The 26,510-nt window shown below is 36.8% G+C and overlaps 5 protein-coding genes, 1 long non-coding RNA gene and 5 other non-coding genes across 13 annotated transcripts in view; 4 read left to right on the top strand and 7 right to left on the bottom strand.

Annotated features, from left to right (window-relative positions):
• The window catches only part of LOC116296299 (uncharacterized), a 104,335-nt gene extending 94,420 nt beyond the window's left edge, over positions 1-9,915 (top strand). The window contains 15 exon segments of the mRNA XM_089036821.1: positions 179-320; positions 707-909; positions 1,070-1,213; positions 2,283-2,424; positions 2,578-2,900; positions 4,308-4,449; positions 4,620-4,948; positions 5,673-5,814; positions 6,132-6,454; positions 6,582-6,723; positions 7,020-7,079; positions 7,178-7,373; positions 7,972-8,243; positions 8,727-8,836; positions 9,603-9,915. Coding sequence (XP_088892947.1) covers positions 179-320; positions 707-909; positions 1,070-1,213; positions 2,283-2,424; positions 2,578-2,900; positions 4,308-4,449; positions 4,620-4,948; positions 5,673-5,814; positions 6,132-6,454; positions 6,582-6,723; positions 7,020-7,079; positions 7,178-7,373; positions 7,972-8,243; positions 8,727-8,836; positions 9,603-9,707 — 2,775 coding nt within the window. The 3' untranslated portion in view covers positions 9,708-9,915.
• Trnai-aau (transfer RNA isoleucine (anticodon AAU)) lies at positions 1,478-1,550 on the bottom strand. The gene has a single exon. It is a non-coding gene; the product is annotated as a tRNA-Ile (tRNA).
• Trnai-aau (transfer RNA isoleucine (anticodon AAU)) lies at positions 2,130-2,202 on the bottom strand. Its single transcript has one exon. It is a non-coding gene; the product is annotated as a tRNA-Ile (tRNA).
• On the bottom strand, positions 3,525-3,597 carry Trnai-aau (transfer RNA isoleucine (anticodon AAU)). Its single transcript has one exon. It is a non-coding gene; the product is annotated as a tRNA-Ile (tRNA).
• Trnai-aau (transfer RNA isoleucine (anticodon AAU)) lies at positions 3,691-3,763 on the bottom strand. Its single transcript has one exon. It is a non-coding gene; the product is annotated as a tRNA-Ile (tRNA).
• Trnai-aau (transfer RNA isoleucine (anticodon AAU)) lies at positions 3,928-4,000 on the top strand. The gene has a single exon. It is a non-coding gene; the product is annotated as a tRNA-Ile (tRNA).
• Positions 9,916-10,821: 906 nt separating the features above from the next.
• Positions 10,822-26,510, top strand: part of LOC116298277 (uncharacterized) — a 40,405-nt gene continuing 24,716 nt past the window's right edge. For 2 of the 3 annotated variants that reach the window (XR_016121106.1, XR_016121107.1), the window contains exons 1-2: positions 10,822-10,888; positions 10,992-11,116. This is a non-coding gene — a long non-coding RNA (uncharacterized LOC116298277). Of the gene's footprint in view, positions 10,889-10,991; positions 11,117-22,264; positions 22,489-26,510 lie in introns of those variants that run through there. The other variant, XR_016121108.1, reaches the window with a different exon arrangement.
• On the top strand, positions 13,270-15,049 carry LOC116296310 (uncharacterized). Its single transcript, XM_031704335.2, has 3 exons — positions 13,270-13,695; positions 13,803-14,057; positions 14,643-15,049. The coding sequence occupies exons 1-2, from the start codon at positions 13,409-13,411 to the stop codon at positions 14,047-14,049; spliced, it is 534 nt and encodes a 177-aa protein (XP_031560195.2). The 5' UTR covers positions 13,270-13,408; the 3' UTR covers positions 14,050-14,057; positions 14,643-15,049.
• Positions 14,627-17,693, bottom strand: LOC148907223 (uncharacterized). The gene is made up of 8 exons (XM_089037254.1): positions 17,547-17,693; positions 17,133-17,330; positions 16,677-16,863; positions 16,253-16,504; positions 15,884-16,055; positions 15,394-15,542; positions 15,116-15,313; positions 14,627-14,992 (listed from the first exon to the last, which is right to left on the bottom strand). Exons 1-8 carry the CDS (start codon positions 17,691-17,693, stop codon positions 14,817-14,819), a joined length of 1,479 nt encoding a protein of 492 aa, XP_088893380.1. The 3' UTR covers positions 14,627-14,816.
• On the bottom strand, positions 17,695-19,313 carry LOC148907222 (uncharacterized). Its single transcript, XM_089037255.1, has 5 exons — positions 18,911-19,313; positions 18,668-18,835; positions 18,441-18,579; positions 18,129-18,369; positions 17,695-17,899 (listed from the first exon to the last, which is right to left on the bottom strand). The coding sequence occupies exons 1-5, from the start codon at positions 19,262-19,264 to the stop codon at positions 17,695-17,697; spliced, it is 1,107 nt and encodes a 368-aa protein (XP_088893381.1). The 5' UTR covers positions 19,265-19,313.
• Positions 20,647-25,676, bottom strand: LOC116307143 (uncharacterized). Its single transcript, XM_089036609.1, has 10 exons — positions 25,518-25,676; positions 25,199-25,338; positions 23,185-24,979; positions 22,930-23,071; positions 22,677-22,840; positions 22,483-22,562; positions 21,859-22,342; positions 21,687-21,758; positions 21,469-21,619; positions 20,647-21,394 (listed from the first exon to the last, which is right to left on the bottom strand). The coding sequence occupies exons 3-10, from the start codon at positions 24,370-24,372 to the stop codon at positions 21,042-21,044; spliced, it is 2,634 nt and encodes an 877-aa protein (XP_088892735.1). The 5' UTR covers positions 24,373-24,979; positions 25,199-25,338; positions 25,518-25,676; the 3' UTR covers positions 20,647-21,041.

Genomic DNA, 26,510 nt, shown 5'->3' with positions numbered 1-26,510 from the left:
ACTCTTTTGATAACTACTTTTTAATAAGTTATATAGTTACTCGTCCTGCCCTCGATAGGTTTTAGATAATTTTCAATACGCCAGCTTCAGTAATAAGCATGTTTCCAAACTTAATTCTTCATACACAAACACACAAATATTTATGTTTATAAAAATAAATTGCTTGTTATGCCTTCAGATGTTCGTGGGCAACACAGACAGAAACACTGTTGTTATCCGTTCCTTAAGGCCTTACATTCGGGCTCGAGTCATCAGAATCCATCCACGAACCTGGAATGCACACATCTCTATGAGAATAGGATTCAGAGGAAAACGATTAGGTAAGAATGCTCACCAGTCTATTCGAATATCAACTCAGGGGCGTGATCTGTTATAATTGCTTATCTTTCTGACTAAAGGTTTTAATTATTCTTATTATCCCCCCCCCCCCCCCCCCCCCTCCCAACATTGAAATGAGTGTTATATAGTCCCCTTGCCCTACATCTCAACCTGGGAGTCAAAGCAATGAAAAATGAAAAAAATGAAAAAGATTTCAATCCTCAAGGGAAGAGAGATCTAATGTTTTGACTTCCATATCAGAAAATAGTACAAAGGGTCTATTCCTTTTGTGAGCGCTTTCTAGTTCTTCCTTTCTTTGATCAAGAAGCTTGTTAGTATAAATCATTGTAATATTAATATATTGCTTTTGTTGTATCATATTACGCAGCGGGACCAATTAGACCAAACTTGCCACCTAGACTTCGAGCTCTTGGAATGCAGAGCGGTCGTATCCGTAACAACCAGATCCGTGCATCCTCAAACTGGGACCGTAACCACGGTGCCTTCTTGGCCAGACTTAACAGTCGTGCACGAGGAAGACTTCAAGGCGGTTGGTCAGCAAGACACAATAACCGAAATCAATACATTCAAGTGAGAGTTTGTGCATTTACTGCTAGATCTTTTTTCTCGTATAATGCATGATCTTTTTGACGACCTCAGAATCATTTACAAAGATTAATTTTGCGAATTGTAAAAATTATAAACTCGGAAATCAATCACATTACATTTACATATTATACGTCATTTTTAGGTAAAATTCAGAAGACCAAAGAAGGTAGTTGCCATAGCAACGCAAGGAAGACAGAACGCTGACCAGTGGGTGAAAACCTACTACATAACGTACAGTCTGGATGGTGTACACTTTGCTCCATTCTCTAAAGCTTCACGCATTGCTGTAAGTAAAGCATTGTGCACTTGGTTAATTTTAATATGGTGTAGTGGATTAATATATTATACTATGATAGACCGTTGAACGGTTCATGAACGGTTGATGTAAATTAACTAGTAAGACTGAAAATAGACCATATCGTTCCCCCCCCCTCCCCACCCCCAATGTAAAATCTCTAAACAACGCATGTCGAGCAAAATACTGTGATATATGATTCCTTGTTATTACCTCTGACAACAGCCTAAACAAAAACAAAAAAATGTTTGTATCTGGTCCGTATGGGGCTCGAACCCATGACCTTAGCGTTATTAGCACCACGCTCTGCCGACTGAGCTAACGGACCTTTTTTTGTGATTTTATTAAATATATCTTATTGATATTCATAATAGCATTTTTCACGGTTACGAAAAATAGATTTCGCAAAGCCTTGTGGGTTCTAAATGCGGACAAATATTGCACATGAAGACTTTGATTACGTGGAAAAGTAGAATAATATCAGTCGAAAAACCATTGTTCTTTCTTGAATTGAAAATTAGCAAGACTACAAAACTTTGTTGCAGCATGTTAGTATGTGCGTTGATCTTGGCTTGTCCGCATGTAAATCCCATGATGCACAATTGTGACGTCATCCATAGGGAACACTATTCTGCTCAATGTCTCTTAGGGAAGGTCTGCTGTTTCACAATCAAACTTCGAAAGGTCTCATATCATAAAGCTGAAAGGTCTTCTCTTATCATAAAACTGAAAGTGTTACCAGGAAAATTAGCGTTTTGAAAAACGTTTTGGTAATTAGCAAAACTTGGTTCTTTTTAAAAATTGAACTCCAAAATGTAGCCTGTCACAAACACGTTCTGTGAGAAGTACATTTTCTTTTGTAAATTACCATCCTTTTATGTTATGTGACCAAAATCTAAAACTTATCTGGTCCGTATGGGGTTCGAACCCATGACCTTAGCGTTATTAGCACCACGCTCTGCCGACTGAGCTAACGGACCATATTTTTGATCTCAGTAGTTAGGCAACACACCTTAATATTTGTCTAAAATATTCAATTCTTTTACGTTTTTCTTCACAGGTGTTTAATGCTAATCGCAATCGCAACTCCGTCAAACTTAACAAATTTAATCCTGCCATATATGCAATAGCTGTTCGTGTTCATCCAGTCAGCTGGCATCGTCACATTTCATTGAGAATGGAGTTGTATGGAAGAAATGCAAGTACGTAATTTCTACTAATTGAACCATTATTATGACCATATTGAAGACTGGTTTCATGTATTTATAAAAACATTGCAAATATATCTTCTGATGCACTGTACACAGAAGCGATATATTTAGTTCCTGATTTTTTTTTCATTTTAAACTCCAAAGATATAAGATACCTACCACTTGGTGTAGAAGATCGACGCATACCAGACAGAGCTCTATCCGCTTCAACATCTTGGGATGTCAAACACGGAGCATCAAACGCAAGACTCAATTTTGTTCGACGACGACATAGAACAGGAGCGTGGTCTGCTAGACACAACCGACGAGGACAGTGGCTTCAGGTTGATATCGGAAGTCTTGCCCGAGTTACCGGTATTGCTACCCAAGGACGACAAGACGCAAGTCAATGGGTGACGAGCTTCTACATAACGTATAGTAGGGATGGATTGAGATTTAAAACATTCACAGTTGGAAGACGAACAACGGTTAGTGTTGTTTTTTGTTTACACCTATTTTCCATAGACGGCTCTAGACGCCTAGAATTTTGGTCGATTTGGCTTTTTGGGGGTTTGCTTTCGACAGTCAATGTTAGCACCACGGGCCGAACATAAAAAAATTTCCGCTCAGCCAATCAGAGACAATTGTTCCAACCCCTGGAATGGACAAAATATTTCAATTTCAATTATAAACGCAATCGAAATTTTAAAAAGTTTAAGAAAAATGCTATTCGATAAATATGTTTGAGTTTCTTTTCATACCTGATTTAAAGGCTATCGAATTTCTCCCCAATTAGGAAGAACTATTCACGCTTTTAAAATTCTTCTAGATAATCGGAGCCCGGTTGTACAAAGGTTGGATGGCGCTAATCCAAAGTATAAATCTTATCCAGGGGATAAAATTATTGGTAACAACATCTTCTTATCCCTTGAATATAATAAGGATTTATTCATCGGACAGCTCATCCTTCCAAGAAGTCAAAAAAGACGAATAGAAACGTCTAGGTCGCGTATTTTTGAAAATGGGTGTAATTGTATTGCAGGTTACAGTTATTTAAAGATGATTTCCGTATACTTTTACTTTGATGTTATTATGCCTGATTTTTAAAATGGTGGTCCATATGGGGCTCGAACCCATGACCTTAGCGTTATTAGCACCACGCTCTGCTGACTGAGCTAACGGACCAACTTACAACTTAATACATTTTAGTTTTTGAACCAATTTGGTTCCATTATTACTAAAAGAAACACGAAGTTATACAAAAATGAAAAATGTATCTGGTCCGTATGGGGCTCGAACCCATGACCTTAGCGTTATTAGCACCACGCTCTGCCGACTGAGCTAACGGACCAGCTGTTGACTTTATTCTAAATTCATAAACGACGAAGAAAATTAAAAGCTGATGGTGTGTAACAGACGTTTTTAAATGTGTCATTCCATTGACAAAACTATACTTTGTTTGAGTTGTTCTCAAATAATTCAAGTGCAACCGTTAAACAAAATTACATCTAATTGGGTCCGTTAGCTCAGTCGGCAGAGCGTGGTGCTAATAACGCTAAGGTCATGGGTTCGAGCCCCATACGGACCAGATACATTTTTTTTATTTTCAGGAATAAGATTGCATTTTACACCCCTTTACTATTTACGTTTACGACAATATTGCCATTTGAAAAAGAAAACACATTTTTTCTTATTGATTTGCTTGCTTGAGTTATCAAAATTAATCGATTAAATAAACATGCAAAAAATTAAAGTTATAACTATAAAAAAAACTTTTTTAATAATAATTCCATACTATGGTGGTGTCTTCCAAGTTTGCAGTTGTATAGTTGTGGTATCTTAGAACAGATGATAGGGATAAGATACTAATGTTCTTCTCAACCTTTTCATTAAAGGTCTTACGAGGCAACAGGAACAGGAACTCCATAGTCTTCAACAGGTTACGAAGGCCCTTCTCTGCTCGTTACGTTCGCATCTTCCCACAATCCTGGCATAGCCACATGTCTATGAGAGTCGAGTTGTATGGTCGCAGATATGGTGAGTGACAACCTTTTAGATACTCTTTATTTAGCAATGGATCTTTCCAACCAAGAAATTCAAGTTGATAATTATATTTTATGCCTATCGGATTGAAACAACAAAAGGAAGTGTACTATGATTTTGCCTTGATTGAGGAATTTCTAATGTTTACATTTATAAATTTAAAGCTCCACGCCCACGACCAGTCGCTTGCGGTATTTCCAATGGTCGCATACCAAACAGATACATCACAGCGTCGAGTCAATGGGACAGAAACCACGCCCCATGGCTTGCTCGTCTGCATCGTAAACGACGTGGACGTCAAGTTGGAGGATGGTCAGCTCGTACAAATAACAGGAGACAATGGATTCAGTATAATTTGAGATCACCAAAAAAGATCTACAAGGTTGTAACTCAAGGACGAAGCGATGCCAACCAGTGGGTTAAAAGCTTTGTCATCACGTATAGTCAAGACGGAAGACGATGGGCTACTTACACGTCAAGAGGGAGGCCAAAAGTAAATATTTTTTTATATAAATGGAATGCAAGCAGAAACCTATAAGGATAACGGGGTTGAAACGTATAACACTATAACCATGCTATGGAACATTCAGATATGCAAAATGAGTTTTTTTACCATATTTGAAATATATAAGCTTGCTCTGAGATGGCCGCTTCTCTCACACATCAAATTCGCATCAAACACCATTCTCGCCGCAATTCCTAACTTTCAGATAAGATTTATTGAAGAAACATTTGAAATATTTGACTTTAATTTTGTTTTGGGAATTTTGAGTCAGAAAACGTAATTCACTGGAAAGAAATTAGTCAAGAAAACAGTTTAATATTTCGGAGCATCGTACGAGAGAAAAGTATGGTTTTTACACGTTTCAACCACCGCAATGAGTTTCTGATGCAAGTGTATGCTGTTGTATTATATAAAGCGTTACAGGGGTTCTCAACAGGGGAAGGGAATGGGTATACAAAAAGCATTTAGTTGGTTTGTTAGATGATTGCTAAGGTATCTCCATTTCAAATAAAAATAAGAATCTATGCACACCTTTAGTATACTTGAGCCTCGCAACACCCCTGTCAAGGCAAGAAACGAGTTATAAATTTTTGAACTTGCTCATCATCTTAATGGAATCAATTGATTATCTTGTATTTGATCAAAGTGAAGATACATCTGTCTAATCATCAAGATATTCTTCATTTATTTTATTTTTTACTTTTCCATAAAGGTCTTCCCTGGCAATCGAGATCGTAACTCATTGATGGAAAATATCTTCAATCCCTCGTTTACGGCCACTTACGTACGAATCAACCCCAGGACATGGCAAGGCCACATTTCTTTGAGGGCTGAATTTTATGCTGTCAAAGCATGTAAGTTACGAACAGTCGTTAAGTCATGCCCTCTTGTATCCGAATAGAATTAAGATTGTAACGTACGGTCTGAAGTTTATTTGGTTGCATATTTATGGTTTTTGGTCCGTTGTTTGCAAATCTGTCTCTGTCTGTCTGTCTGTATGTATGTATGTTTGTAAAATTGTTGTTTTTCATGTTTAAGTTCGCCTTCACTTGTCAGGTTTTTTATTCGTTTTAAACATGAAATTTAGACTTTGCTATCAACTAAGCACCGTGAAACCTTGAGTCTCTTGAATCAGGGCCAAACATTCACAAAATATATACTTTATTTCCAGCTATTAACAAGGTTCCTATTGGTGTTGAGGATGGCAAGATTCCTAACTCTGCTTTCAGTGCATCATCTCAATGGGATCGTTACCATGGACCTCATCTTGCCCGACTTAACAACGTTAGACGAGGACGAAATGTTGGTGGATGGTCTGCCAGGAAAAACAACAGACGACAATGGATTCAAGTTGATATTGGAAGGAGGACAATCATCAGTAAAATTCTTACTCAGGGTCGTCAAGATGCGAACCAGTGGGTCAAGACATACACTGTGGCTTACAGCAACAATGGAAGGCGCTTCACGACATACAAAGTCCGTCGACGCGTCAGGGTAAGTGCATTAAAAGTCATTTTTTTTAATATTAAAATTCCCGATGACGTTCTGACAAGGCGGGAGAGGAAACAAATCCCACTTATACTTGACAGCACACTAAGTATTTCCCGATGACGGTTTTCAGGTATTCCTTGGAAATAGTGATAGACACACCATCGTGGTTCGTAAACTCCGCCCCGTCATCCGAGCTCGTTTCGTAAGGATCATTCCAAGGACTTGGCACGCGCATATTTCACTCAGATTTGGATTAATTGGAAGACGACCAAGTAAGTCTTTTTTCATTCATATCATGTCACTACCTTTTGGTTTTCATGTGCGTATCATAGAATGTGCTTTCAGTTAATGCTCTTGTAATCAATGCAATCTTAATTCTTAGGAATAAAATATTTTTCGCAAGAATACCTTTAACTATTGTTATCAAAATGTTGCTAGACATTTATTTTGAAATGCATTCGTATTCTTGATTGTCCTTGTTTTCTTAACTCCTGATAATGAGGTTGTCTTTGATTTTTTACTTATAAGCAAGATCATACATTGATTTTCAAGTTATTCTTTGTTATAGCTGGCGGTTATATAGTTAGACCTACAAGAAGACCCACCAGAAGACCAACAAGAAGACCAGGTAAATTACATGAACTACGCCACAATCTAAAATGAGACAGTAGTATATGGTTTCCATATTAGAATATGTATATTGATTTTTAATTATAATTTCAACAGTTTACACTAAGCTCAAGCACTGTCCAGTTACTCTGGATCTTGGTTTCCTTATCGATGGATCAAGCACCGTTGGACGACGAAACTTCCACTTGGTGAAACTCTTCCTCAGGAAAATCACAAGCACTTTTACCATCACAAAACACCAAACACACGTTGGTCTTGTAACCTACTCCAATAGAGCTGACGTAGGAATGAGGTACGTCGACATCTACGCGTGAAACCACATCCATGAAGATGTTCCGGGAAACAATGTTTTTGTTTTGGGAAATCAAACCGAAAAGAGTTAGTCTTATCAGTAGGGTACCTCTTCCTTTATGTAGACGGCATCTGTGTAACAGCATGATCGCGTTTTGCATTTTATGGATGTACTGATAAGAGCCAGTAACATTATTGTGAATTACGATTTATACATGTGGAATTGAAAGAAAAAAATACCCACTTTAGTCTTCAACTGATCAAAGTAGACAGAGAAGAATATGAATTAACATTTGGAAATTTTTCTTGGTGGCCTCATTTTATACGTACGGGAAAATATTTGGCTCTAGGTGATGCCGTACAAATGACCGAGAGCCAAATATTTTCCCATACGGTCCGACCTAACTCAGTCAATAAGCATTTTATCGTATGACCCTAAATAATAAATATATTATGTCTTGCTAGACGTAAGAAATTGAAGATTCTAGGAATCAGATCCTAGTTCTCTTTTATACAAAAGAATGGATTAATTTATCATAAATATAAGTACATAAAGGTGACATCCTAACGAATTTATAACTAAATCATTCTGATCAAAGGTTCCGTCAGTACAACCATCATACGACTGTTGACAGAGCAATGGCCTCAGCTCCCTATCCAAACCGGCGTGGAGAACGTCTTGACATCGGTCTGGAAACAGCTTACAATGTATTTTTCCGCAACGAGCCTGACTACATCCAGCGTACATTGGTGGTTGTGACATCAGGACGCCCTGATAGACGTTACTTTAGACGAATACGTCGAATAACAAGCATCATGGAGAGAAGGAAGGTCAAGATCTTTATCATAAGACTTGGATCGTACAGGAGAGGTATGTTGATAAATATTGAATGAAATGCAGTTTCGAGAACTTTATTCAAAAGATTTGAAATTTGGAATACTCAAGAATAGATGCCCAGGGAGAAAACGTATTTTATATAAAAAAAAAAAAAAAAGTCAATTTTACGCTTAAGTATTTTACATATCGCTCCAACTAACAGCAAATTTTATTGGTTTTTAGTTGTTTTTCACGTAAAGTGATATAAAACGACACCCTGACAGCTGTGCTGTCTATAACTGATTTTTCAATATCTGCTCCCTCGGCATCCAATACCTTCTAACTGAAAGCAATAGAATTAAAGATGGCCGCCGTATCGGTAAAAAATGTCTATTAACTAGATATACGCTATACGAACTGACCATTCCTTAATTGTTACACAAGAACATTGCTTTTGTATTAATGAGCTTCTCATGATATGCGAAAATCATTTATCATAAAGTTGATTAATTTGTGTTTCTTGTTATGTTCTTACAGGTGCACTTCTCGGAATGACGTACAAGGACAGACATGTCTACTACATTCCATCTTACAATGAACTTCTTGCTCGTGCTGGAAATCTCGCTGATGCTATTTGCAAGCAGCAAGTAAGTAGAAAAAACTATATATTTATCAATCAAATAGCGATTCTTCATGTTTGTGTGGTGTTAATTTCCCAACTATTTTCGCAAAAGCTCATCACAAGTCGCTTTGTGTCACCGGCCAATCGATCTATAGGTTGGGACTTAAATAATAAAAATTTTTGTTGCATAAAGTTAGAACTATCGCTTTGAGCCATTCTTAGGTCGAGAGAAAACCTGGGTCGAGTTGGCATTGCATTGCACTGTAGTACTGTTTCATGGGACGAAATAGACGCCATCTTGGAATTACGTCCCATAAAACAACCCCACAATACACTGCAATCCCAACTTAACTCAATTTACCTCTCGACCTCGGAATGGCTAGTAGGGTGTAGAATGTATTACATAAAGAAACAGGGACAGTGCATTGCTTAACTAAACTGTTTATCACCGCATTATAATGGTGTAATCATATGGTGATCAATAAAAGAACATATCAGTAACTCTGTTACACACAGGTATTCTAGTTTCTTTCTTTATGTATAGAGGACACAAACGACAAGGGTTACCTCTTCGTCTAAACGACACCTTTGATATCGTGTGCGTGCGTGAAAAGATAGGGGGGTCAAGATAGTTTCCTTGGAGAGCTTGGAGAGGTCCCGGGAGGATTTGGCTGCTGAGGAGACTAGGCTCAAGAACCAAAAGATTATAAGTTAACATTGTCTGAAGATTAAATCTATTTGAAAAATGTCAAGAAACGCTTACTTAACTAAGCTTACCTTCTATTTTTCAGGAAAAGGAGACGGATATCTATAACATCAAGAGAATGGTTTTGCAAAGACCTCCTGTAATCGTGAGACCGCGAGAAAAGGAAAACGACACCTCCGTAAAACACTAACCACGGAAATTAAAAATGGACCGGACCACGGAATAAAAAACGACTGAAATACAACATTGTATCCGATGATGATTTTCCACTTTTTTACGGCTCTTATAGAGCTGAATCCAAAATAATTAATAACACATCTCTAATGTTTAGAGATATACTTAATTCAGTGAATTCAAGAAGATAATATTCTCAATAAAGTTCCACTAACATTTAAAAATACGCTTCTGTTGTCGTTGATATGACTAATGTTAACATATAAAGAAATTGTTCTTTCTTTACCCAAAAAGCAACTACCCCGTGATTAAACCGAGTTTCTGCACAGCGCGCCAGGAAAAATGGAGAAAAACATTGTAAACTCAAGAGAGTACCAAAAAGGAACCAAACTCTACTCATATGACCATACTTAATAGAGCTCCATTAACTATGATATATATATATGTATATTGGTGAGGGGTGTCGCATTATGTCATAATAAAGCGTGGCATTTATTTTTAAAAGTATACTAAATAAGGACCAAATTGATATTTTTCCCCTATGCGTTCATGATTCCTGTGTTCATGTGAAGAAAGTATCTTTTGCTGTTCGGATGCCAAACATGACACTATCAGTAAAAAAATATATTATTTTCATAACCTCTTTTTGGGCATTATAAACTAATTATGCTTTTCCACTTTTAATTCTTTTAAAACAATTACTTAAGTCAATGCTGGGCTACCTTTGTTTTGATTGATACAGAACCATCATTGAGTTATAGTCTGAGGCATTGGAAAAGGTATTTCTAAGAATCAAACTTCAAGTTTACTATTTGGCATTATTTGCCTTTGTTCTTGGACCAGACTTGCTTATACCACAGGGAGCCCGAATCCGGAGCGGGATTACAAAGTAATTTATGTAAACGCCGCGTAATTAGAGTCTTCGATCCGCGATCATTCTGGTTCGACTTCCAAGGTATGGTAGGTCCAGGATTTTTGGATCGATAATGCTTTAAGATCGTTCTATGCAACAATCTCTATCGAACGAATGTAACAAAGTCAGAAGTCCTATTGAAGTGTTAGTTGGTCTACCTGTGGTTCAATACCATAATACCTTGCGGGTTGCATTGCCTCGTGGTCATCATTCTGGTCGTAACTTGGAAATATGTAATTGTTGTCGCTCGACGAAATTTCTTTATTTCACCCACAATTCTGCAGGTATTTATTCTTCTATCAATTTGAAAATATACTTAAAGAAACTATTTATATATTTTTTAAGCATTAGGAGATTAATGACCTTATTTTTTCCACGATATTTCAGCGTTTAATTGACTAAAATGGCGCCGAGTGTTGGGGGAAAAGAAAATCTTAAAACTTCGAATCGAATGCCAGTAGAAGGAAAGATGATGCCAGTGTTTGATAATACAGGCTATAAAAAACCGTGAGGTATGAATTCTTAGACATTATTAGTACTGAAACGACGGTCTCGATGTTTCTTTAGTTTCATGTTTGAGATTTTCTTGGTTTTCACTACGTCATCAAGAATTTCAAAAGCATAAATTCGCATCATAATGAAATAAAAGTTTCATAACCCCTTGAAGCGGTCAAAATTACATATTCTGGCCAAATTTCGAGGCTGTAAATCATTTCGTTGCGGATGTATAGGTGAGTAAACATGACGCAATATTTGGTTAAAATGTATGGACGGGGCATGGAACGGCCATCTTGGTGTTCCAAGTTGGAACACCATCATGGCGGACGAAATTTCAAAGGCTTAAGGTGGAACCAAACTAATTCAGAGCAAATTTGAATAACCGCTGATCTTAGTTAATGCAGGCTTTATATTCAAGAAACACGTCACCGGAAAGAATACGTATTCCCTACATAGAGAACAGGCAGCCAAAGCACACAGCTATAGATTTTACGTAAAAACATTAAAAATAAATACAAAATCGTGTTGCTTTTTGGTAAAGCAGCAAATGACATCAAAAAAACCTCAAGATATCACATTATTTTTAAGTAAACACATTAACTTTATTATGGCGGATCAAAATACATAGTGGTATGCTTAAACAGGAATTAAATTCATACTTTAAATGAATTTGTTATAAATATCTTTTGTCAAAATCTATCAGGGGCCTTTAAAAATTGAACTTAATTATTCCATCTGCCACTGCAGGAGTCAAACATAGTTCATAAACCGCGGCCTTTCCTCGTCGTACATCCTCCCGGTATAAAATACCTACTGCGTCATCATCCTCGACCAACCACTGTAACTCGCCTTCGTACCATCCTGCTTTAAATGAAGTTCCTTTTAGGTCATTCTCTGTTCATAAAGCCATAACCTTTTGCCCTACTGAGAGCTGCAAACAGGCTATGATATTGTGTTGTTTATTTTCCATTTCAAATTCTTTTTTCTTTATCCGGTATCTTTTGATTTCGCTTTGATCTTTCTCTTGTGGCAGGTCTTTCTTCTATTTTTATCTTTTTCGCAATTGGCCAAGTAATTACTTACCGCGCTTTAATTATGAGAAAAAATAATAGGTAAATTTCGCCAGGCGTTCCTAGTTTGCAAACACAAAAGGGGACTGGTAGCGAATTCACAATATTAGGAAAATCACAGAGGTTCCTACGGTTTCATGTAGAAGTTTTAGGTATTTCAAGGAGTTAAAGGTACTTCAAAGCAGCTTTATCATGTTTACTTTGTTATTTACGTTGAACTATGGTGTAAAATGTTTAATATTATTGAATACAATATTATTGAATTTTAGGTTTTTGAGTCGTTTTTATACCTACGAAGCGTTCAAAAGACTTCGAAGATCAGCTGGTTCATCCACTATTTTCACGTAGATAATTCAAAATCAATTCTCCCACCATCCTTTGAAATAATTTTCCAGACCAAGATGACCCCCTTTCCTTCTGAATTCCAGGTCTCAGAAATCCCCCCTCTTCTTCGGAATTCCTGATCTAAGAAACCCCCCTCTCCTTCCGAATTCCAAAATATATTCCAAAAGTACATGGACATTCCAAAATTTCAAGTTAAATGAAAGACATCCATTGTAATTTTCACTAAACCTGATATCGTGTTGAATTATCTTTAGTTATCTTTCATTTGACAAGTAAAACCAACCAAAAAAGAAAAAAAATGTCAGCCATAGAGAACTTCGTGGAAGGATTTTTCGAGAACAAAACTAGCCCTCTGGGGTGGCTGGTGGTGGACCGTGTACACGTTACAAAAATCCTGTGCGGGAGAGTAGTAAGGTCGAAATTCGTTCTTGCCTGAGTCCTATGCAAGTAGCAACTTTGGCATAACATGGCAGAAAATTTTCTGCACGAAAATTTCACTCCTAGAAATCTTGGAGGAAGAGCAAAAAGAGTTTTAAATAAATGAATGCCCCATCGTAGGGAATATTTTGATCACGTTTTTTGTGGAGTTCGAGGTTTAAAGTGCCTATCACCCATTTTTTTTTACTTTTTGGACGAAAAGTATAATGCATGAGCTTAAAGAATCAACAAAAAAAATTAGAATATTACGTGTCTTTGTTTTTTTTTTTCTCGTAAGAATGTTGGAATTTTACTAAAATGGCAATTTCGGCCGAGCGCGGTTGGGGACTGGTACCTATGACGTAGCAGGAGTAACCGGGTTACTGTGATTGTTGTCTTGAAGCCACAACTGTGTGCTTTGCCTGTTGATCTTGAGATTATTAGAATTTATTTACTGTAAAAACTGAATCGAAAATGTCTACGACTTCTTCTTCATCCGACGAATGCTCTTTCTCTGATGATGACTCAGAATTTAACTATATTCCGGGATACTACGATGTTGATAACGAGAATCAAGCGTCGGACAACTTGTTGAGCAATGATGAAGATGAGGAGATTGATGATGTGGTTCAGCCGTATTCAAACGAGCCCATGGCCGACGAAGAGTGGCTTAGAGAATATAAGAAAAGACAGGAGGAGAAAGAACGTAGATTAGAAAGTTTGAAACACCGTTTAGTGGGGAAAGAAGAACTTAGCAACTGGTAAGATATACATGTATCGTAACCAAAGTCTGTGTCTTCGTTATTTCTGTAAAGATCACGATTGCACTAGGTGTGATGATCGATAATTTTTGCTGTGAAATTTGTAGGTGCTCTTGTGGAAAATGCTCTACAGCCTTCCTACAGAATGCGAACGAGTGCTACTGTTGTAAAGACATGGAAAAATGCAGCGATGCTCTTTCCGACGAGTGGGTACTCGAGGAAATGCAGACGCCACCGAACTGCATAACACTTCATCCAGCATTTGAAACTGTTTGTTTGGATAGATGGTCACTCAGGCTATCCGCCGGAAAATACAGAACTATAGATGGGAGAAGTTATCGACAAACCGGTTAGGAAGAAAAGTAAGTCAAGCGTCTTTGATTGTAGATAATCTAGCGCGAAGTTCAGCTATAGCTTGTCATACTTGTACCGATAGTATAAAGAATTCAGATATGAGCTAAATTTTATTGTTTGTGACCTTGAGTAGCTTTGTTTTATGAGCTCATTTTGTTTTCCCTTATCCTCAGTGTGCTTTTGCTAGCTTTATATGTACCTCTGTGACCTGTTTACACCATAAGTTGCCATGCCTGTGATCAAATATTTTTGGACTAAATGTTTCAGAACAGTTTCTCTATTTTTCTGAGGAAAAAATGCTTATTATTTTTTTACTATCAAGAGGAAGGTGCTGGCTAGCTCACTAGTAAAAGATCTCTTTATTATTATTTTCAAAACCTGTGTAATAGAAAATTTGACGAATACACATTTCTAGTCTCTAATTCCAAGTTTTCTTTTGTGACTATTGCTTTGTCATCCTCATCATTATTATGTGTAAACATGAACAATATAATAAAAACATTCTTTGCAGACATTATTTATAGAAATAAGAATTTCTATAATATTCATAATAATTCATAATATTCATTAAGCGACTTGTTTCTTTGTTTTAGGTTCATGAGAAGTGTTGCTTACAGAGAATTTATACATCTGGTTTATGATCGTGTTGGAAAGAACAGAATACCACTTCCTGCATGTGCCTATCATGCAATAAGAAGCAAGTTTCAACCTAAAGACAGCGATGAATGTTTTGTTGGGTTTGAAGATGAGGATGAGGAAATGGATGATTAAATTAGAAAATTTCTACAACATAAAAATATAAATATCATGTAATGGTATTTCTTCTGTTTTTTTGGACAGTCGAGAACAAATTTGTGGTTCTTCATCGGGTTTTTGCATAGTCGGCAACGTCTGGGTTGCTTCTCTGCTGGTACAGGTCTGTTGACTGGGACAGCCTCACCCACTGAAACATAAAAAAGTCAAACTTATTTAGAGCAAATAAAAAATATCTTCAGTAATACCACAGCCTATTGCTAAATGAAAATATTTTATTTGACCTAAATACTATAATACCAATAAAATATACCTGGTTCAGTTCCAGAGACCTCTTGCACCACCATTGACTTCCTTTTTTTCCACAACTGCAATGCTCCATTTCTAGATTGCTTCTCCAACATAGTATTCATGGGCGCTGGTGTCATGGCTTCCAATTCCTCTACGGCTGCAGGCAACTTTTTCTCTTGTTTGGCCTCAATAAAAGTTGTGTAAATGTCTTCAATGTAATCTGTTAACAAAACAAAGATAAGAAATACATGTAAGTTAAGGTCAAATATTTTAGAGCTAGTAGGTATACCGTTTTTATACCATGATTTGGCTTTACTCTAACACTGCGAACAGTTGCTTCGCCGTTTTTGAATTTGGGATAAACTATCCTAACTTGTTCTGTCCCATCTTCGCTGTGTCGGACATCACGTTGAAGGTTGTAGTTAAAATGGACAGCTGCAATTATGTGCCTGGAAAAAAACAATTTCAAGATTTAAAAAAATTAACTTTAATGTACTTTGTATTGACTGCTTTTACAAGTGCTAGGCTCTAAAGTGTGACCACTGTTGTATTAGCATGGTTTTATTGTTCTTCTGATGTTGATTTGATATTCACCCAGATGAAAGCATGCAAATACACTGTCACCAGTCACACTTTTGTGCCTTACATTATAATTGCGAGCTTGACTTTATTTGCACTATTCATTGTACAGACATATTTATATTCATTATGTCCATGATCATTAACTCAAAGTGCACACAAAGTACCCAGAGTACCTTACTTAGAAATGTATAATTCATTGATGATTTACCTGCAGTACATCCCTTGATAAGAGTAGGCTGTCATTTTTGGTGCATACTGGTTTACAACAGAGTGAAAACCCTCTAAACAACTTGTCTGGGCCAATGGTGATGCCTTCTTGATGCCCTTCATCAATGAGGGTTTTGTTAAGACAGAACACACTTCGTCGTAAACTGGTGTATCTACAGAAAAAGACATTGCATCAGCAAAAATAAGATTAAAAGATTGAGGTCCTTTTGAACTTCATTCAAAGACCTATGAAAATGGAGTAGTGACATGATATGGGCAAAAGTTTTATTGGGTTAAAGGGAGAAAGCATTCTCTTTGAACTCACCATGAATAACCCTGGTTTTGCTTTAATTAGCAATGACATACATACCTTCTTCAAGCCATCTTCTATCCCCTATTAGCTCCTCATGTGCACACTCATTAAATTTGTCATTTTCTAGGTCAGAATGCTTGTTGATGATATGGGACAAAAATGAAACAAATTTGGCCCATATCAATTCCCCATCTCCAGATGGCGTGGACGTGGCACTCCACAGCAGGTGATTTTCGCAAGGCTTGATCCAGTCGGACAGACATTCCCCATCTTTCTCCTTGCTGATCTTAGTTAGGACTTTGTGTACCTCTAAAGAAAATAAAAATAGCAATAAGTTTTATGATATTTGGAACAAGATAAAATTGCATAATAGATGCATAATAACTGTAAATCCTTTCTCATAACTTTGTTTTGAACTCTGCTTTGACATGCTGGCAAACATTAAGCAATATTCCTTTTAATATGATTCCAAATACTCAACTCTTTTGCAGATGCCACAGATCAAAGTAGTGTTTGATGTTCTTAAAATTTTCCCTCATGAATTTTGCAATGGACGTATGGCGATCTGTGATAAGGGAGTCGAAAGCAAGTCCAGATGCCACAAGGCTTTCCATGCATTTTCTAAATGCAAGGGGCTCCATTGCTTGGCTGTTACCTGCAACATTTCTCTAATATAAAAACAAAAAAAGTGTAAAGAACAGACAAATTATCAAGGAAAAAAAGAACCATCCACCTTAAGACAAAAGAAGTCCCTGAATTTGTTAGCCAACATTACCAAGGTTTGTTGTTGCAAGTATACCTCTGTTTAGAGCCCTCCCCACCCCTGTGTGTGGGCAGTCCCTTGTTCCACTTACGAAAAAACATGAATGCAGGTGAATAACTAAATTCCTGGAATGTTTGCAAATTATTATTGTTTTTATGCATAATCATTTTGTACCTGAGTTAATGAGAAGTCAAAGATAAGGGGAACAGTACAACAGAAAATGGTATATGCACAGTACTTGGCACTATGGCTCATACTATCGTGGCGCCCATCTCCAGCAATAACCAATGGCTGCCCTGTTTCTTTCAGCTTGGCGAACATGTCTTGCTGATATTTTTTCCAGTATAAATGGATTGTGGGAAACAATTTCGTCTGTCAAAAAAAGTGAAAGAAGCTTTCAAATTGGTTATTTTTATTATGTAATTACATTTGTGAGCATAACTAGTTAGTAGTAGCAGCAGTAGTAATAATTAGTAGCAGCTGTTAGAAGCTAGCATTTATGTTATTATTAGCATTAGCATTATTTTCTTATATGCACATAGAAAGGCATTACACAGACAAAATACAGTCACATGCACATGTACTCACAGCTTGGTGCTTGAAGTAAGTCTTTAGGGTAATGCAAGCCAGGCCCATGTTCTTGAAGACTTGAATGACTTTTGATGGAGAGGCCCCTGAAACCAAGATCGAAAAGCAAAGCAAGAAATTCATGGCTGGCATCTTGGTTGCTGTCATGTTAGGCTGGCTTTCCCAGGTATTCCTTGGTGATGGACAATGGGGGTTGACACATGGTGGTAATCTGGACCATTGTTCCAAGGGCAGTGGACTCTACAAAGGGCTTCTCAGTCTTGCATGCAGGACATATATTGAACAGCAGGAGCAGCCTAGACAGGAACACTATAAACTTTGGCTGGGATCTCAAATTGTCAGAGTCCTTGGTCCTATAACATAAGGGAATACAAAATGAATATATGTTGGCCAGGCCTTACAAATACATTCATTCAAGAGTTTATTATTGCTCTCGAAATAGTTATTACGAAGGGCACAAATCCTTTTCTGGAAACAGATTGTGTAGAGTGTTACACCTAAGAACACATATTAGACATATATTAACAAATAGCTATTTTCTTTTTGCTCTTTTCTATTTTCTCGTTGGTGAACCTAACTTACTTTATGACTTGTGGTTTTTCATCATCTTGAGTCGTTTCTGCATCCATCATATCTGTCTCCGTTTCAGTTTCGGTTTCCGAGAACAATTTATACTCTGGAGAAGAAATCTGTGGTTCTTCTTCGATAATCATATCTTCGTCCTCGCCCTCGCTCTCCACAGCTACGATTTCATCATGAACAGGTTCCTCGGTGGTCACGTTCTCTGAAGTGGCTGTCATGCCAGAACTTTCAGTTACAGGTACTGTGTATGTGAATAAAACCTTGCTTCAATACCGAAACAAAATAATAATACTATGGACTTAAGTTTCAAACCTTTTAGCTCCCGAATTTTAGTTTGTTGTTCTTCTATTTTCTTTTTTAGGTCGATGATCTTGTTTCGGAGCTGCCGATTATGACTGGACAATTTCTTGCAGCCCAAACACTCTGGTGTTTGACAGGAAGCATCATGAAACTACAAAGGAAGAAAAATTATGTTTTTAGGATCGGTAAACAAGTTTTGATCCTGAGAACTAATACTTTATCTGCAACAAACGACTTACAGGCTGTTCAACAGGAGTAGAGAAGTCGGCTGGTTCACTGTTACTAGAGCAACATGTTGTCGTATTGTCTTCTGGCGTCGTCGTTTGTTCAGGATCTTGTGGGTCTTGCTCAGTACCCGGCACATGGTTATTTTGATAAATTGTTTCCTTCAGCAATTCCCTTACGATCTACATGGACAATAAAGACAAAATTGTGAGCTGAAAACAGATCAAGTTAAGCAAAAAAGAACATGACATACTTACCCGGCGATGCCCTCTCATGGAGCTAGAAGCATTGTTGACTTGTTCGCTTGGTTCTTCGTCTTGTTTCTTGTGGATGGATGGAACAGCGTCTTCTTTTAAGACAGTACTGGGTACAAACGGCGTCCCAGGAATAGATATAAAACGGCTTTCAAAGTCCTCGGCCCGAAAATGCTCTGAACAAAGTCGAGAGTTTGCAGTCGGTGACCATTTTGCACGCTTCGTGCGGATAAAGTTGACCCACAGTCGTCTTCGTTTCTTGTCTGACTCGTTGTCGTTGGGAAATTTATGAAGTCCGATGTTCTTGGAAGTATCAGGAACATTCGAACACCCCCCAGCAACACATCTGTACGGCATATTCTCTTTCGAAACGCGACATAAACTAAATAAGAATACTCGAATTGCGAAGAACTGTGATGTTTACTACTACGAAGCTGTCTTTTACCAGTGTTTATGCAAACCCGTCTTACTCGCGCTACGTCATTGATCCAGGACCTCAAGTCATCAATTTGCTCGGCCAAAAAAGCACAGGAAGCTCAAAACATGTTCTTTCACCTGTTTTTTTGCCTTGGGAAAGTGTCAGAAACGGTAAAAAACGAATTTTTTTTTTGAAATTATTATTCCCAGAGGGTTGTACTTTTCGTCCAAAAAGTAAAAAAAAATGGGTGATAGGCACTTTAAAAGATGATGAAATCATGGTTTAAAGTGATTTGTTTGTTCAAATATGGCGACTGAAGTTTCCTCCCTTGTCAGAATATATAATCATCGCCAGAAAACTCGAATCATAGTGGGAGGTGCTTATTTAAGTTCACTCGGCCATATCAAATCATCTGTCAATCCTCGTATTGTCTGAGCGTATACCTGATTGGTTCATGTGCTCGAAGTAATTAGCATAATCTAAGGAATTCAACCGGAATTCAAAATGGCGGCTGGTCGCGAAAGACGAGAAAAAGGGTTTTATTCAACTTTAAACAATGTTTCTTCTGCGGATATTCTTCCCAAGTCTCAAACTACTAGAATCAAAGGAAAGGGGAGACTATGGGAAGTGGAGCGACTCATCACGAAGCGAGAAAATGTTACGGTGAGTTGAATTTCTTTGTTTCTGGTAATTGATAAGCATACATAATTCATAAGTAAACTTATTGTAGTGCTTATAGAATTCTGCTTATGTGCTATTTTTATTCGCTAACAGGGGACTACTGAATACTTAGTTTTGTGGCGGGGATATTCTCCTTTCGATTCCACCTGGGAACCAGAAGAAAATATTTCACTTGATTGTGTCCGGTATGATTTATTGATTTTTGCTGCTTACAAGCTATTTAAGCTTTTATTATGTATTGAATATTTACAGCAGCATACAAAAATAAAACACCACTATATATACAATATATTTAAAAAATGGGGAAGTTTTCTGTGGTCAAAGGTGCATCATTTACTAATCGCATTTTATTGATTTCCTTTTCAGGTTTTTCAATAATCCAGTAATTGAGGAAACTATCATTTTTTCAGAAGTAACTTCATTCAGGGTTGCGGTTGAGAAACACCTTAAATCAAAATCAAGGCTTCCAGTAACCATCTCATTCAGGGGAGACGTTTATAAATCCCTTTTTGAGGGAAAATGGACACTTCATGAGAGATGGCACTTGTTAGAAAAGTCAGCTTTCCCAAGGAAGTATTTTCCAGAGTTTTGGGATTACTCTGCAGATTCCCATGGCCAGGGGATAAAAGTCTTTTACCCCATGAAAGTTAGATCTTGTATCTCCCGGTCACCCAAAAAATATGGTGTACTTGAAGGGCACCATCCAACACCAAGAGCATTTCAGGAGAAATTGACTTTTTCTTTCATAAAAGTAGCTCTTGGTGATGATTCTAATAATTAACTTATACCCTTTAAGCTTATATCTCTTAATAAGAATTCATAAATGAATACTGTATTATAAATAATCAATGAACAAAGCACAATAGAAAATCTTAATCATATTCAAGTCTGTAAATCAGATACAGACTCATCCTCATTTGCATTCCACTTAATAAACATAGATATTTTGGCACTATGCTGATATGGCTAGCCATTATAAATGCCCATGACGGTCTCCTACTTGCATACTATGTATATATATTACTCATACATGTCTTATTGTTTCTTGGTTCGTTTGGCATTTTCCCCCCCTTTTCTTGAATACACAGCTTGCTTTCTTTTTGCTCTATTATTTTGCTGGGTAGGTGGCTCAGCCATTACAGGAGGTGCTTCATTTGGCAAAACTTCAGGGACCTTGTCATAGCTGATTCTCTTGCGTGCTTTGCGTTTTGCTTTGATGTTGGTTTGCCAGTATTCTGAACTTTTTTTGGTATATTTTCTGGGCTTTCTCTCCCTATGCTTCAAAGCATTGATTCTGAACTCAGCACTCAGGATTTCAGCGGGGTCATCAGTGTGATTGCTCTTTCTTTGTATTATTTTCCGAGCATCATCATTGTTTTTTTCCACACCTGCAAGTTTATGTATCAGCATTATATTACTTGTGCTTAAAAATTTAATGTAGTTATGTTTCAGTTCATTGTACCTTGGCCACTGAACTGTTTTATATTTTTGTGCAACTTCACCATTTGTGGGATGTGGTATGCTGCTGCATGCATATAGCATGTCACACGTTCTCTGGCATATCCAATCCTTTTATGCCCCACTTCAGCAAAGGTGTCAATCCATTTTTTCATCTAGAAAGAAATTTCCTTTAGCATTAGGATAGCAGACAAATTTTAAATCTTGTGATTTGCAAATTACCTTTTGACGGTATTTATCAATGTTAGTTGGTTCAAAGGAAGAAATGAAGTCAAAGTACATATTGGCAAATTCCTATAAAAAATACAGCAAATAACTTTATATCATATTTTGTTAGCTTCAATTGTTTGGATTAAACTTGGATTTAAATTGAAATTTGAATTAACATGGGTACCTTCCACAATTCTACTACTGTTTTTGCAGTATCCTGTTGTATTACAGTCTCCAATTTGCTGGGAAGATCTTTCATAAGTTTCTTCCTGTCATCCCCCATTAAACTTGTCCAATCCCAAGTACCCGATCCTTTTCCATCTGCATTTCTTTTTTCCCAGACTGAGAAAGAAACCCCACAGCTATTGATGGTATTGATGAGCTTGTCAATATGGATTTTTTGCTTTCCACTCACATGGCTGAGAAAACTCTCCTTATCATCCCACTGCATTGCATCTTCAATAAGGTTACCAATTAAAATATCTGTTATGCGGAGCATTAAATGTAGTTCATCCAATATTATGTGATCCAGTGGGATATTAAGGAGAGGTGGAAATGCACAACAGTAGTTTTCTTCCTTTGATTTGCAGGCACATTCATGCAGTTCCTCCAGTGTTCTCTTGAGAGGTGCCTCATTGTAGTACTTGTCTGGCTTGGTCATGTCACCCCTTAAGAAAACAATAATTATTATTTATCTTTTTTAAAGTTTTTTTTTTTTTTTAATCAGCATGTGGATACATTTACTTGTCGTTATCCTAACAACAATGAATAAAATATGAAAGGCAAGCTAGGGTACTTAAGCATATACCTGTCTTTCTTAAAAACTTTGCACCACAAACAAGCATAGTTGGAATTAGCTACAGTGAGGCCCATAACCAGCAGCAGGAACTGAAAAGATAAACGACTTACGCAGATAAGGAAATACAACTTTTTATGCTTAATACCTAGTCCATAAATATAACATTTTATTGCATGGAATATGACTGTATACATGAAGTGTACCTTGTAATCACCTCCAAGAAACATCTCTATCTCTAATTGTTTGTTATCCACAGTTATGTAGCCATCCTTTATTATATCATTGACCTCATCAAAAATGTCCTTAAAGCTGCTTTCTATAGTTTCTCTGCTTTCAGGGCCATTTACTACAGCTATGGTGTGAGTACCTATGAGATAATTTGAAATTGTTTAATCAAATTCCTATGAAAAACACTTTAGTTCATCTTATAAATTGTACAAATCTAGTAATATTTACCTTTTGATGATAATAGATCATCTGTACTCTGAAGAATTGAAAAGCTGAGCAATATAAAATTACTCGCCCTACTCATTCTGGCACCATCACCACTCAATTTAACTTTCACCTTCTCACCTTCTTGAATCACATTGGACTTTCTCTGTAAAGACAATGATTTACTGATGTAAGTAAATTAGAAACCTTCTAAAGAGAGCATTACAAGTACGGCCTCCACAATCTGAAAATAAAAACAAGACACAAATATGTACATACCATTTGTTGAACTTGATCAGTTAGTAATTGTTTGAAATGATGCTGTGCACCTGGGGCCTTGCCTGGGGTAGAAGTAATTATGCAGTTCTTGTTGAGTTCACTTCTACATTGTTTAATCAAGTAGGACTTGGGCAATCCATCTATGGTCATGGACAATTCATGTAACAATTCATCTCCAACCCCAAATTTATCAAGGAGGTAGAGAATACTCTCGACCCTGGCTTTATCATCCTCATTCAGTTTAGAGAATTGTGTTTGTGGTGAAGACTGATCATTCATATTAGGGGAGCTGGATGTTGATGACGTTTCAGAGCTAGAGGGTGGTGTAGCAGGTAAAGTTTTGTCCTGTGTCAATGATGCATTTGGGGAAGCAGAGGAAACTAGTGGTTCTGTAGGAGATGAGCTGTTGAATTCAATATTGTATGTCTTGGAGCTGTCTGGATCCTTCAACTTTAGGCAGTCAAGCTCGAGCCCAAAAAGACTACTGAAATACAGAGCCTTTTGAGCTCTTGATTTTAATTCCTTTAATTTCTTATTTTGGGCTTGAGTCGACTTAAGCTTAGGAATAGCTGTGCCCCTGACTTGACAATACTGGTCTTTTTCAAGTTGCCTTATATATTTTTTCATTTTTTCATTTTCCTCTTGGCAGATATTGAGAACTTCTTTTTCCTTGACCATTTCCATGAAAAGTTCCTGTTTTTTCTTTTCAATGTCAGAATATTTTTCTTTTAATTCCTCTATTTGGCTCTCTGCTATCTGCAATTTTTGTTCGAGGTCGCTGAGTTTTGATTTCCATTCTTCCACTGTTATAATATTTTTCAGAATTGCAAATTTTTTCCAGCTTTCCAAAAGTTGTTTTCTCTTTTTCAGATTTCCCATTTTGTTGAGGGCTTTCCTTTTGTTTTCAGAATCAATAGCAATCCTTGAAAACTGTTTTTCTAGTCGAACACTTTCCTTATTTAGTCGAAAAGCATCTCCAGGAATGGTTAAATTTATGAGTTCGATGTACTTCAGACTCTGAGAAGAACAAACCATGGTTCGTCTCCATGCAGCAAGGGCCTCCATTCTTATTTTTAACCAGAAAACTACATCATTGCCGCTTTCGCGTTGCTCCAAGATATAGTGGAGCTTTGTGTTGGGGCATTCAGTGAGAGAAATCAACTCTTTTCCTTTATATACATCAGACATTTCAAAAAATTTCCCGAAGTTATTACAAACACAATAATTTTGGCACACTAAGATTCGCGGTTTTTTTTAAAACTGCAAAGTCAGATGGGTAAACTAGGGTTCAGTCTCTCTAGGCTTTATTTTGAACGCCTAGCACAATTTATTCAAGATGGCTGCTTCGAAAAAGAAGATAGCAAGTAGAATTTGTATATATCAACTAATGAATTACCATAGAATTCGGCGGTGACTTGCATGTTTAGATTTGGAGATTTCCCTGGACAAATCAGGCAAGCTCTTAAGTTCAAGTATTTTTGGGCGTTTGAATAGTTTGAATAGTTTTAAATGCTATTGCATAATAATTTAAATTTCTAAGAATTTTAATAATATCGTTTTGCACCTGAAAGACCACTGTTTTGAGTAGTACAAAACGTTAACATAATATAAAACACATGATAAATTTAGATTAACAAAATTAATCACTATTCTCTTTTCCTCTTGTTTGGCGGAGCAGATGGCGGTCCCTTCGAGGTGCAAGTTGGTATGATAATAGACCATTATTTAGACTAAACATTGAGGAGTTTGGAGGCGCCGCCTAATAAGTGATGAATTTGATGAGATCATTACGTCCCTGTAAGAAGGAATAAAATATAATTAGTAAACGCCGCTACATCAAAAACTAATGCAAAACAAATCTCTTTCCAAATCTATTACAGGCTTACTTTAATAATGGATAGGTATTAAAGTAATAAAAACATTGACATAAAGAAATATGTTTCTCACACTTCCATTTCAGTCTTGTTGACGATTTAGATGCACAGCATAAAGAATTTTTATGGAAAGGACTTACCATCGATCATCATCCCAGATGCCAAGATTTCTGGGGATGTGGGAAGTCAATGCTCCAGAAACCTGGGTGTGTTCTGGGCAGGCCTGTGCTCAGATCTGTGTCTACATGAGGTCTGCACTCGCTTCTCCCTCTCCTCGTGACTGTATGAAGATAATTATGTTTCAGCAGGTGTGAAAGATACATTTTAAATCATTCCAGAAATTACCTACACTAACTACTAAATTATTTGGTTTGACTTCAAGATTTTACTATGCCTCAAACATCCAAATATAATAATAAGCACCTCCAGGAATACAGGACATTTTTCAATATAACATACTTTTCAAAATCCAGGCCATTAAGTTAGAAAAGAATTTCTTCAGAAACGCCTTCATGGTTTACCTGAAAAAAATCAACGCAACTGTTATTTTAATGCCGTTCTTATGTGGTGTTGAAATAAATGGCTTTAATTCACTTACCAAGGCATATTCGTCTTCAAAATGTTCACATCAATTTGAGAAAACCGGGCTTAAAGAAGTAATAAATAATAAATTTTATCATATTATTTCTTTCTTATCAAAATAAATTCTCGCATGATTTGTTTCCTAAGAGAGCTGCTATTGCTTAATGATCATGGTATCTTTGCATTTGCTCTTACCCAATCATCAGTAGCAAGAGCTTTACAGCTTGGCTAGACTGTCTTGAGGATGCCCTTTACATTTTTTAGCACTAGATACATGTCTTTGGGTGGAGGCAAGTGAAATCTATCTTTATAAAAAAAGTAATAGTGCCTAATGAACACTGCCAACATTAACTGGAGATAAAACTTGTAGCACATTATCTGTACCTTTGACTGGAAGAAATGGACATATTTTTTTCTTTAAGGGGACTATTATGAAAATTGGTGAAATTTTCAAAACATCGCTATTATGATCAATATTACTACCTAAGCGATAACTTAATTTCACGACATGCTAAATATTTTATGATTTCATGTTCATGTTCTTGATGTCGAGTCTGTAGTTGAAAATAAAAACATTAACATAACAACAACAAAAAAATGTTATAATATTCCAAGATGACTTAACATGAAAAAGATAAATTTTTTTGTCAGAGTCGGCAAAAAGATAATTTAACCTTAAAGTGTAAGAGAACTTTTTGAAGTCTCGAACTAGAGGAAAGTTAGACACCGATATAGATGGTGTTGGTACATATTTCAAGCTGTTAGATAATGAGCTAAGCTCGTTGTCTGATGAGACTTTCCCAGAAAGATTTTTTGTGTATTGGTTAGATAAAATCATATTTGCAACTTGTTTAGCTTTAGATATTATGT

This window comes from Actinia tenebrosa, unplaced genomic scaffold, assembly GCF_029948245.1.
Source record: "Actinia tenebrosa isolate PJP-AT-01 unplaced genomic scaffold, QUT_ActTen_1.0 PGA_scaffold4__44_contigs__length_22323623, whole genome shotgun sequence".
Taxonomy (NCBI): Eukaryota; Metazoa; Cnidaria; class Anthozoa; order Actiniaria; family Actiniidae; genus Actinia; species Actinia tenebrosa.
Note: the sequence above shows the minus strand (reverse complement) of the source record. Positions and strands in the feature narration are given on the sequence as shown.